At 32.8% G+C, this 13,658-nt stretch overlaps 1 protein-coding gene across 2 annotated transcripts in view; it reads left to right on the forward strand.

The window, feature by feature from the left end:
• The window catches only part of LOC140450320 (nose resistant to fluoxetine protein 6-like), a 113,366-nt gene that overhangs the window by 45,507 nt on the left and 54,201 nt on the right, over positions 1 to 13,658 (forward strand). For both annotated transcript variants that reach the window (XM_072543896.1, XM_072543897.1), the window contains 2 exons: positions 9,263 to 9,408; positions 11,636 to 11,874. In XM_072543896.1, the coding sequence (XP_072399997.1) occupies positions 9,263 to 9,408; positions 11,636 to 11,874 (385 nt within the window). The remainder of the gene's footprint in view (positions 1 to 9,262; positions 9,409 to 11,635; positions 11,875 to 13,658) is intronic.

The following is a 13,658-nucleotide window of genomic DNA, read 5'->3' on the forward strand; positions in this document are numbered from 1 at the left end:
TGCAATCTTGTGCCAGATGAACGGCTTTATGTAAGGATTTTCTCACCAGAGTCTCCATTTGGTATGTCCATCTGTAACAGTCGTTATTTTTATTACAATTTATATTAAAATAATTTCAGAGATGTAGTATGGGTTGCCTAACTTTAAGTGTTCATTTGCTCATTAAGTGTGTATTTTTAATAATTTAAGTTGTCACTCTGATCTAAATTTGGTACCATTGCGGACCAGAGAGATGACAGGAGATTAGGGGGAGTGGAAACTGGCTCTTGGTTAACTTAGTTAACAAACTGTGAATTACAATTCACTTTTGATCGAGAGTTTGAAGTGGTACAAAGGTGGTAGTTAGCGAAAGAAAATCCAATTAATGCATAGAATTTCCTTCACTTCAAGAAGTTAAATGTTTTAAGTATAACCGTAATCATTTAATTGACGGTGTTTTCGGAAACTCGGGAGGCTGAAGTGAAATTTCTAGCACGGAATTGATTAGCTACCTGCCACCTCCCATGGAATTATAAACTTCCCTCAGAACATCCGAGAGAGAGTACCACTTCAACTCTATAAGAATCAGGGTCATTGGGACAAGCCAGGGGGTATTATCTACTCCACCCTCATTTTTTCTCCAGCCTGCACCTAGAGGTAGGGCAGGACAGTAATCATCGGAACTGAGCCAATTAGCACCAGCTCCGTGCTAATTTCGGACCTCAAGGAGGACTTCGCTGGGACACCGAAGCCATTCGGGAGTATCCTTCCAGACAACTGTTTCACCTAGGAGGACAGTTGGTTTTTGATTCAGAACTATATATATATATATATATATATATATATATATATATATATATATATATATCTTGTTTCACCAGTTATAGTTTTTTTTATAACATATATATATATATATATATATATATATATATATATATATATATATATATATATTAATTAATATAACTCATATAACGAGAGCACACAGTTACTTTACTCCTGGAGACTAACACAAAAACTACAGGAATCACAGAGATCAACGACGGATGAATACGAACATATAAAAAACTGCATGAAAGACGCAGCGCTAGAAGCCTTAGGGCCACAGGTACGAAGAGTAGATAAACCATATTGGTGGGATAAAGAAGTGGAAGAAAAGATAAAAAGAAAGAAGGAAGTATATCTACAGTTATTACAACAGGGAGACGAACATACAAAACAACAATATAAAAACTTGAATAAAGAAGTCAAACGAGAAGTGGTTAAAAAGAAAAATAGTACATGGGAACAAAAATGCCAATACCTAGACAACCATATAGGAGGGACAAAGAGCTCTGAAGCCTGGAGAACTATAAAAACGATGAGAACAACTACAAAAAACCAAGTCATAATAAATAGAATACCAGAGAACACATGGGTAGAGCATTTTGAGAACTTATTAACAGAGAGAAGAGAAAGGTTTAAACAGACAAATGAACAAGTGGAAGTAGAAGGAAGAATCGAAATATCAATAGAACAAGTGAATGAAGCAGTTAAGGGAATGAAATTAAAAAAATCTCCAGGCCCAGGCGGAATACATCCAGAGTTGATTAGGTATGGATCATCAAAACTGTTTGAGATGATCCGAAAATTATTCGAAAGATGCTTAAACGGAGAAGAAGTTCCAGAAGAATGGAGACAATCGTATATCTCTCCAATACACAAGAAAGGCACAAAGATGGATCCTAAAAACTATAGAGGGATCGCAGTGATTGCTACTATAGGCCGACTATACTCAAAAGTACTACGAAACCTGATAGAAAATGATATCAAAGACAAACAACCCGAAGAACAAGCGGGATTTAGGGCCGGACGCTCCACTATGGATAATATCTTCACATTAAAAATTGCAATGGAAAAACGAGTGCAGAGAAATAGAGAAACTCATATAGCTTTAATAGATTTGGAAAAAGCATATGACAGTGTACCGATCTCCCAACTATGGATAGAAATGGGTAACTTGAAAATAAACCCAATTCTTATTAACGCCACTCAAAAATATTACGAACAAAACTTTGCAAGAATTAAAATGGGACAAGAAATCACCTCTCCTTTTCAAACAACAAAAGGACTAAGACAAGGCTGCTGTCTGTCACCCACCTTATTTAAAATCTATTTGGACAGATCCTTAGTGAAATGGGTAAAAAAATGTAGAAACATGGGAATAACGGTGGAAGAAAACAAGCTATATACACTTTTCTTTGCGGATGACCAGGTAGTAATTGCCGAAGACAGCTACGATCTTAGCTATATGGTAAGAAAACTGCAAGAAGAATATGAGGTGGCAGGTCTAAACATGAATATGACAAAATGTGAATATCTCTCAGTGGGAACAGATGAAATATGTGACCTAGTCTTGGAAGACGACAAAATCAAAGGCGTGCAATCCTGCAAATATTTGGGGGTCATTTTCAACAAGAAGGGAAATAGCGCAGATGAAATCAGGGAAAGAATAAACAAGGGCAGAGCAGCGACCCGTGCCTTAAACTCTCTTCTCTGGCAAAAAACAATTCGACGAGAAACCAAAAAACACATTTACGGTAGTATAGTCCAAAGTATTACACTTTAAGGTTCGGAAGTATGGGACGTCACCAAAGCTAATAGAAACAAACTTTTGACGACAGAAATGGATTATCTGAGACGAAGCTGCGGTAGATCGAAACTGGAGAGAGTTAGAAACGAACAAATAAGAAACGAAATGAAAATGGAGAGAAATATCAATGATGACATAGAAAGAAAACAATTAATCTGGTTCGGACATGTTAAAAGAATGCCAGAGTACAGATGGCCTAGGAGAGTACTGGAATGGATCCCTCCTGAAAGAAGAAAGAGAGGACGACCACGGAGAAGTTGGCGCAACGATATTGATGAAGCAATGGCGGCAAGAGACTTAGAAGAGGCAGCTGCATATGACAGAAAAAGATGGAAATTGGGGGCGGAGAAGCGGCGACAGCCGTAATAAATCCGTTATTATATATATAATATAACTCCCCTTGGTGTAAGGTATCGGTAAGTTTGAGCTCAAATTCTACCCAGAGATTATCTTCCATTGTTTTTTTGTATTAACCATTTATTTCATTATTAACTTTAATTATTAACTTTAATTATTTCATTAGTTGTTTACTTAACTAATTTTTTTATATTTCATCTTGTGTTATTAACTCTGGTTATTATCCCTTCAGGATAATAGACCGTTTCAATTGTTTAACTTGGCTTGTTCCCATTTATATATTACTTGGTTTATATTTGAATTTAGAGGTGTTTAACAATATTGTTGGTCATATTGTAGGTTAGTTTAATATATTTACTTGGCTATACGTTCTTCCAACGTTAGCATTATTTTGTTTAAGGTTGTTTTTAACCTAGATGTAGGTTGTACACTCTATATCAGAGTTATTCTGTGTAATTTTCAACTTTTTGTTATAGTTGTTTTCAACATTTCTTTTAAAATATATTGTGAAATTTTCATATACTTTTTGGTAACTTAGAGATTGTCAAAATCTAAGAAGTTATATTTAATAAACTTGAATTTGTTTTGCATATAATTTTTTATTAATATTTCCTTACCTTTTTACATTTACAGCATTTTTGTTTATTAAATCAACTTTAATTAATATTAGCAGTATACGATACCTGGAAGAGTGACCGTTACTCTTTTTAGAGTAGTATCCCTCTTCTGGCGGCCTCAATTTGTTTTCTTTGTTAATTTTCATTATATCTATTCATTTTTTCTTATCTTCTTTTCTATCCATCATACATATTTTCCTGATTTACTGTCTTTAAAAGGCATGCAAATTGGCCGTATCCATCCTTGAGTTTCTAGTGGTCATTCTCTTGCCTACATTGCTAGCCTAGCCACATTCCGTTCAATATTTTTTTTCATACTTCTTTACTTAATTGTTATCTATTTTACTTCTATAAATTTTATCCCATATATATAGACCACTCTTCTTATACATCTCTCCTCCAACACACCCCAGTATTTTGCTACACATCGTGTTGGAGATCTTAGTCTTGGTCTTCTGAATTTTATCTTTCCTTCTACTACCAATGGATCCATAGGCCTCGTTCTTCTAGCTATAAAGTAATTTAGGTATTTAATTTTATCTAGCTCATCCATAATAACAATTCAGACGCACATTATACATTTTAAAGTAGATAACTCTAAAATAATATAATCAGTATTATGAATTGCGTTTCTGGGAAGGCTTTATTGGAAGATAGTTCATTCAATCCCATGAAATAAAAAATTACTCCTAAGAAAAATCATAGCATGTGAATTGTCTTTAAAAAGACTACCACATGCAATGATAACAGTAAAATTGTCCTGTTAGTGATCTAGTAAAAAAGTGATCAGGAAAAAAATCATGATATTATTACGATATAAGTAAGTATTAGGTCTTACATTTGGTTTACTCTCAATATTAATATCAAATTCTAGTTTCATTTGTATGTAATTTTAAAACAAATTGTGTATCCTCAATATGTTATTGACTTTTCCTTTTTCTTCATTTTTATAGCAGTTCTGCTTGTTGATTGGCGGATTAATACCTCTATGGAAGATTGGCACTCCATCTTTTGCGCGGACGTCCGATACCTCTTCTACCGATTGGTGACTTATCTCTTGCTATTTTGCCAACTCGGGTCTCTTCCATACTGTTTATGTCGTTATTCCATTCTTTTTTCTATTTTGTCTCCATTCATTTATACATTATTCGTCACATTTTTTTCTAATGTCTTCACTTCTCTTTCGATCTCTCAGCGTATTTCCGGTAATGCTTCTCTCTAGTACTCTCATCTCTACCGTTTCCAGTAGCCTTTGTGTCTGGCTTTATAAATTCTTGACTTCATCTTAGTGTTAATGTCTTTGTTTCGCCGTATAGTGTTATTAAGGCATCCTGCCACTCTATTTGCTTTCTGTACTTAATCTCTCACTACTTTATTCAGGTCTTCATAGCTGGACGGTGTAATTACAAGGTATTTTATTTCCATTACTTGTTCAATACTGATGCCATCAATTTCCATTTTACATCTGATTGGTTCTTTGCTGATTACTATTGTTTTGGTTTTCTGAGATGAGACTGTTATATTAAATTATTTTGCTCTTAATTATCTTGGGTCAAGTATCAATATTGCGTCGTCTGCGTAACACAGTATTTTTACTTCCTTGTTTCCTATTCTGTATCCTCTTCCTCTATTAAAGCTTTTAATGATTTCATCCATGATTATATTAAACAGCATAGGGGTCAATAAGTCACCCTGTCTTATTTGTCTGCCTGTTTCTACATGTTCTGAAAGTTGTTCATCTATTCTGACTTCCATTTTATTGTTTTGGTAGACGATTTCAATAGTTTTTATGATATTTTGGAGAACTTTTCTATTATACGTAAGATCGATTACATCTTTAAGTCTTAATCTTTCAACTGCTCTCTTTAAGTCAATCAGACACAGAAAGTCTGGTCTATTATACTCTAGTTATTTCTCAGTAATTTGCTTTATGACGAATATTTCATCTTTATACGATCTTCCAGTACGAAAACCCTGTTGTTCATCTGCTAAACTTATCCTCTGATTGATTAGTTGTTGTAAAATTTTAGTTGTGTGTTTTAGAGTAGTATCTAACACGTTTATACCTCTGTAGTTTTTTGATTGTTTTGTTATCTCCTTTTTTTTATTTATTTACTCTGTAGCCACAAGGGTTATTAGCGACCTAAAAAATATAATACAGGTAAAGTTAGAAAAAATTACAATAATTGATATAGACCTGAGTCTTTAAGATAACTTATTGTGTTTTTAATGTTCATGTTTTTTTCTAAGGTTTCCTTTATATTATTTGGGATAGTGTGTTTCATTCTTGCTGCTTCATATGTTTTGCACTGAGTTAGTATATGCTTCACGGAGAGTGTTACTTGACAATTTTCACACATTGGCAGCACAGTTCGCGTAAAGTGGTGTTTATGTGTAAAGTTACTGTGTCCTAGTCGCAAACGTGTTATTCTCACTTGGTCGTGTGTATTCGCTGTGGGTTAGAGCCACGGTTTCACAAATTGTTTGATTTCCTTGAATTTATTTTGTGATGCACTCCACTTATTTTGCCACGCACTTAACACTTTATAATTTATTTCTGACTTGAAGTCATCTGAAGAAACCTCATTAATAAGAATGGAGTCCTGGCTGAAGGATGCTAAGCGGGCTAGTTCATCTGCTTCTTCATTTCCTTGTATACCTGAATGTGATGGAACAAACATGAAGTCAACAGTAATCTTATTATTATTTAGAATCTCTATTTCTGATTTGATATGTAAGGCAATTGGATTATTGGTATATAAACGTTTGAAAGTGTGAAGTAAGCTTAGTAAATCGGTTATTATGAGAGACGGGGACTGTTTCGACTCTTTTGTCGCTTGTAATGTGCTAGTAATGTGTAAGTGCTTGTAATATTGCAAACAACTATGCATTGTATGACCAAGTAATGGGATTGAATTTAAATTTTAAGGATGTATTGGGTGTGAGGATGGCTGTACCAACACCGTCTGAAGATTTGGATGCGTCAGTGTATATCTTATAATGATTTTTATAAGTTTCCATTTCTATATAAAATGATTGTTTGATCAGGTCTGTTATAGTTTCACGTTTTTTATATATACTAAGGTTAGTATTAATCTTGGGAATTGGTATTAACCAAGGTGGAGAAGTTGGGAAATTTATTGGGAGAATTTCAGGAAATTCAAGATGTAGGTCATGAAGGTATCTTCTAACTCTTTCGTAAAATAGTGGATCTAGTCTTGTTGTAGAGAAAGTGTCTTGAAATCGATCTGTGAACGTATTGGTATAAGTAGGGTGTTCTTTATTACTAGCTATTTTAGAAGCATATGAGAGACAAAGGTATTTGCATCGTAAACTTAGGGATGGTTCTCCTGTTAAGCATTATAAACAACTGGTGTCGTTCGAAACGCACCTGTAGCTATTCGTAGAGCTGTGTTTTGAACAGTTTCTAAGGTTTTGAATACTGATACTTTGCTTGATGAATAAACTATCGCAACATAGTCAAGTTTGGATCTAACTAAAGATTTATATACATGTAATAGTGTATTTTGATCTGCTCTCCAGTTTTTGCTGAAAATAGTTTTCCACAGCCAATATGAATGTAAGATTGAGAAAACCCTTAATGAAAAGATCTAGACCACAAATATACATTGATAAACTAAGAGAACCAAATACATACCAAGAAACTCGAAATAAAAAATGAGAGTATCCAAGAAATAAAACAACAAAATAAGAACACTACAGATATTGAAACAAAATGGAAGAATATAAAGAACACAATAGAGACTGTGGGACGGAAAACATTAACATTTACAAAAGCTGCCAAACAAGAATGGATGAGACAAGAAATTCTCGAAAAGATAGACGAAAGAAGAATACATAAAAACAAAAATAAAATTAAATATCAAGAAAATAATAAACAAATAAAACAGAAAATAAAACAAGCTAAGGAAACATGGATGTCCATTAAATGTCAAGAAATTGAGGAATGTGAGGCAAGGTAAGACACTTTCAACACCCATAAGAAGGTCAAAGAAATGATTTCAGGAAATCGTAACAAACCAATCGGGTTCTTAACAAATGCAGATGGTACCACTATAACTGAAACTTGAAGATAATTGATGAAGATAATATTGATGTCTTGGTAGACCTTTTTAACTCCATATACAAGACGGGACACATACCCAAAGAATGGCTTCTCTCAACTTTTGTAACGATTCCAAAAATCACAAATGCTAAAGATTGCAATGACTGTCGGACAATTGCATTAATGAGCCACACATTGAAAACCTTCCTTAAAATCATACATAACAGAATCCACATGAAATTATAACAAGAAATCACAGATGGGTTTTAGAAAGGGTCTAGGAACTAGAGAAGCATTATTCGAAGTCAATGTTCTGGCACAACAATGTCTGGATATGAATCAGGACATATATGCTTGCTTCATAGATTTTAAAAAAGCTTTTGACAGAGTTCAACATGAAAAGCTTTTAAGTATTCTTAAGACCAAAAACATAGATAGTAGAGATCTACAAATTATATCGAATCTGTATCAAAATCAGAAAGCAAGAATAAGAGTCGAAGGAGAACTGACAGAGGAAGTAAGTATACTTAGAGGAGTTCGACAAGGGTGTATACTTTCACCACTCTTATTCAACGTTTACAGTGAAGTGATATTTCAAGAAGCTTTATTGGATATTGTGGAAGGTATTTTGGTCAACGGAAATAGCATTAGTAATATTAGATATGCGGACGATACGGTCATATTTGCAAGTGACATGGAAGATCTACAGTACATAATACAACATGTATACAATGAATGTGAAAGGTACGGACTGCAAATGAATCTCAAGAAAACGAAATCAATGATATTCTCAAAAAAAAAAACACAAAATGTAGATCACCTGATCATCAATAATACAACGATCGAAATAGTAACAACATATAAATATTTAGGAACGTGGCTAACCGAAGATGGAGATCAAACAAAATAAATCAGATCTAGAATAGAAATGGCAAGAAACACGTTCATAAAACTGAAGAACTTACTTTGCAACCGTAACCTTAATCTAGAGATCCGTACAAGAATGCTACGTTGTTACATTTTTTCTACTTTACTATACGGCATGGAAGCGTGGACAATAAAACAGTCTGAAATCAAAAAATTAAACTTCTGAAATGTGGTGGTACAGGAGAATCCACAGAATATCGTGGACTGAAAAAGTAACTAATATAGAGGTGTTACAAAGAATGAATGTGAAGTCGTAAAAACTGTTAAAATTAGATTCAATATCTGGGTCATATAATGAAGGGCGAGAAGTACGTATTACTTAGGTTAATTATGCAAGGGAAGAGAAACCCAGGACGACGCAAAATATCCTGGCTAAGAAATTTGAGAGAGTGGTTCGGTTGCAGCTCATTAGAATTATTCAGAAGCGCGGCCAATAAAATTAAAATAGCGATGATGATTTCCAACCTCCGATAGGAGAAGGAACCTGAAGAAGAAGAATTCCTGAATATCTCTATTTATAAAGCTCTGATACTATTTGAGACTTCTTCAGCACTCACACAATATTATTATTGTTTTCTACTGTCAATATTTGCTAATTATGTTCGTGATCTGCAACCAAATATGTAATTATGCACAGGCTTCATTTATGTGAAATACTGTATATATTTAAATTTTTTTTTCTAGACAAAGATTATGCTTCTTTACCAGACTTATTCCATCAAGATAATTTCGATAAATGCATGCTTTTTGGTGATGAAACGCAGTATTGTTATTTTGAATATGAATTGAAACCACTAAATAATGATAATCCTATGTGGAAAGCTATGCAAGTAAGTCTATACATTTTAAATAGAAGTTTTTATAAAAATATTTTTTTGATTTCAAGGTCGAAAGGGTTTCAAGGTCGATTTAATTTCTTTTAATTTATATTTAATTTTAGAAGTCCCATTTATTTTGCCACGCACCGATCACTTTTTCCTTGACGAACTGTTTTATATCACTGAAGATAGTCTTCATTATTATTACCTACATGATCGTTTTTGGTAGCTTTTCTCGCTTCTTGTTTGATACTGCGATGCTCTCTTGATTATACCTACTTTCATTAAGTGATGCAGGGCGTATAAACAAAGATAAATTTAACAGATGATTGTTAAAGATGTTCCAAATGAGTCTACTCGTTCCGATAAGTAACAGTATAATTATGACACTTTATTAATTTTTTTATTTTTTCAACTATTAGTGTTTATTGCATAGTATATAAATTATTTTTATCACTGAATACATAGTAAGTAAAAAAATAATCCGATTCATAAAATTAATGAATATTTTATGCATACATGCAGTAACAGTTCTTCAAGAATATTTAAAAACTAACCGAAATGTCCATCTTTATTTCGTTACTGCCGACGTCGTCGGAACTCATACAGGTTCGGACACGATTTAAGTAGGTATTATATTTCGGTATTGAAATTTTGTAATTTGAATCGATTTGTGAGTATATTTTTAGTCATCTTGATGGTTAAAGGACAATAAATTATATTTATGCTGTTAATGTTGAATTAGCAATTATTTATTGTGCGATTTAAAATAACGTAGCGTATTTCAATAACTGATATTAAAACCAAAAATGATTCTGCTGATGAATTGGTTGAAAATACATGGAATCCTCCTCGAAAACGAAGTAAAAGAAGCCCTCTTAGCGTTGAAGTTAAAGAAATCATTTTAAATGTTTTTAAATGTGAAAGACAAGAAAATCCCGGGTTGGTGGTTGAAGATATTGTGAAAAAAGTGGCTAATAAAGTTGAAGTTTGTGATAGAAGTGTATTTACGGTGATAAAGGAATACAACACGAATCATCAATTCGCTGGACCAAAAGTATGTCTGACCCGGAAAAAGAAGTTTGACAAAATTGATGATTTTGACAAAAATTATTTTTTGCCATTAGAAGACTGGTTCATAATTTTTTTATGAGCAACGAAATACCCACCGTTGATAAGGTTTTAAAGAAGGTGAACTATGACCTTGATTTGCCAAATTTTTCGAAAACCACATTTTACCGAATATTGAAAAACTTAATTTTCAATACAAACGTAGGGGAAGAAACGCTCTTTTACTAGATAGAGACGACATTGTGATGTGGCGAAGAGAATATCTTCAAAAGATAAAAGCTTATAGACTTTACGTTTTGTTCTGATGACATATTTATAGTACCTACATATGCATTCCCCAAAATTTTCAGATTTAGATAATTTAACAGTGACGAGTCACGACATATTAATAATTATATATAATTATATATATATATATATACATATATATATACATATATTATTTCAACATAATTGAGTAATGAGTATTTTTTTTGTTATCATTATTATGAAACTTTTTAGAATTGTACAAACAACTAAGTATAGTAAAAATTAAAAATAAAACCTATATTTTTGCAGGCACTCTTTACATAAAATTGTTGGCAAAAAAAAATAAATTCTTGGGTTTTTCGCCCTGTATAAATGGTTCCTATTATCGGATATCAACTAAAGGTTCTTTGTCGAACACTTTTGCAAAATTAAAATATAAATTTCGTATTTTATAAAATAATATATATTCTGACTAAACAAAAAGAATAATCCCAAATGCGGCCCTGTTGCAGGCCTACACGTGGTAATGTTTACATCTTCCTGCATCGGTTAATGAATTTTACTATAGTTGCAAAACCTTCGTGTATCTTTTACTTTATATCTATTAAGTTGTCCACAAGTGACATCTATTCCATTCTACTTAACTGGTTAGTAGTAATAGTTTAGTTTTAAACCTTGAGACCTTTTCATTTAGAGGGATTTTTGGCAATTTATTATTTCAAATAATACACTGTTAAACATTTTAATAAGATATTTGGACAATTTAAAAGCCGGTATTTTAACATTTTCCATTAAAAAAAAAATTAAAAGAATGTTTGTAACATATTTCATTTACTCGAACATTTGCTAGTAATTAGTAATTTTATTACTAAATTATCAATTAGATTAAGATTTTTATATGATTATTTATTTATTTTAGGAATTATCAAAAGATAACTACAATTATAAGCATGATAACTTGAGACACTGGATATGCGTTCCGACTACTTGTCCCAATATTACAGAAAAATTTGAAGACAACGCCACGCTTACGAAACAAATTAATGATTGTTACGATAAAAAAATGTTTAAGTATGGATTCAGAGGAACCGTCAAAAATTTGACATGTGACACGACCAAATCTAAATTCCCAGTCGACTGGATAGATATATTGGTTGCGTAAGTTTCAATCAATGCATTATTAAAAATGCTTTAAAAGCAAGGTAAAAATTAGGTATAACCTCCAACCTCTTTGAAGACTCATCGAGTATCAGGACATCAGGAGTAAAAAACCTGTCGAAACGGAAGTACACATCAGAAGAACATATTGTACTAGCTAGTTTTTTCACCACACGTTCATTTAAAAGTACCACAGCTTCAACCTCTTTATCACAGTAAATGTTGAGGTGGTATATGTATCGGGTGAAAGAGTCATACCTTTCCACATTTTTATTCCCCTTTTTATTGGTTTTAGTGGAATATACTGTTTTAAGAAAGACCTTCTCTTGAATTTGGTCATATTTTCATCAATAGACCAATGAGAACTCTCTGTTCCGGCTTTTCCAAAAGTGTGCTGAAACCACTTCATCCAAGTATATTTCTGATAACAAATAGCAACATCGGTCACGTGCTATAACCTTTTTATGACTGATTTACCAAAGGATTCATTATTCGACCAATAGTTTTTCATGCTCTGTAATTTGTTGTAGCACATAATCATGGTACAATCCGGAACTATCGTTAGATTAGTGCAGCGAGCGATGTGAATAAATAAAAACCGCGGAAACAACTTTATAAACATGTCCAACTCACTCGAACCTTGTCCAACATACAAAGTTCCTCCTTGCTCCTTGCCTTCGATTTAGAATACCATGTTTCGATTTGAACTTGGTGAATGTTTGTTTTCACATTACAAGACCAGACCTTGTCGTCATCTGGATCTCACTTCTCATCTTCTTCTTCAGAATCTATCCTATCGAAATCTTTTTTAAAAATTTTTCTCTGACGAAGAGTGTTCTTGTTGATCTAAACCTTCATGAAGACTCTCTGTCACTGGGTAGGTATGTCAGAATCTGAGCCAGGAAAAGATTGCTCTTGTTTTGACCAGTCACACAAACTCTTCAACTATGTTTTACAATTCTTTTATTTTGATCAAATAAAAGACAGATATCGAGCACAGTTTATTAAATTAAATCTTGATCAAGTACTTTCGCTTCCTAGAGCATCTTCAGGGGCATTTCGTCAATTTTGGCCTATCCAACAATCAAACAAGGTTATAAACATCAAATTGTACATTACAATACACTACACAAGGACAAACAGTTTAAAATTTTTTAAAAATAGGCGAAGCTTCATTATGGTTGGCATCAGGAGAGAGGCTCCCTCCCGTTTTTTCTATATTTGTCCTTAATCTCTATCAGATTCCCTTATTATTCATTATTATGTCTTGTAAGTTTTTAATACTTTCAGATTTAATAACTTTCAGCATACTTTAATCTTCAACTTTCCGTTTAGTGTAATACTTTTCTTTACAGGGCTTCAAGGGTTCTTTAAAAAAATTGAATATATATAGAATAGAACAGGAGAAAGTATATAATCCTGCCGTACTTCTGCCTTGTTCGGTACGTTCCATGTTAATAATGACTTATATTAACAGAAGCAGTTTGTTCTCGGTATAAATTAATATTTGTAACATTTTTGTAGTCGATATCATAGCTCACAATGCTTTGCTGCAATTGAACACCGGTGTTCAACACCAGTCACATTGTCCAAAAGGGTACTAATAGTTCATGTGAAAACTTATCTGAATTATTACTGATGTTTTCCCCGCATTCTATGTATATGCATTTCTGTATGATTCTAAATAAGACTTAATATCTTAATGATTAAACTAATTAATCTAAATTAATTGTCAGAATTTGTTGCCCTTACTTATTGTAGGCATATGAATCAATTTATTTATT

This window comes from Diabrotica undecimpunctata, chromosome 9, assembly GCF_040954645.1.
Source record: "Diabrotica undecimpunctata isolate CICGRU chromosome 9, icDiaUnde3, whole genome shotgun sequence".
Classification (NCBI taxonomy): domain Eukaryota; kingdom Metazoa; phylum Arthropoda; class Insecta; order Coleoptera; family Chrysomelidae; genus Diabrotica; species Diabrotica undecimpunctata.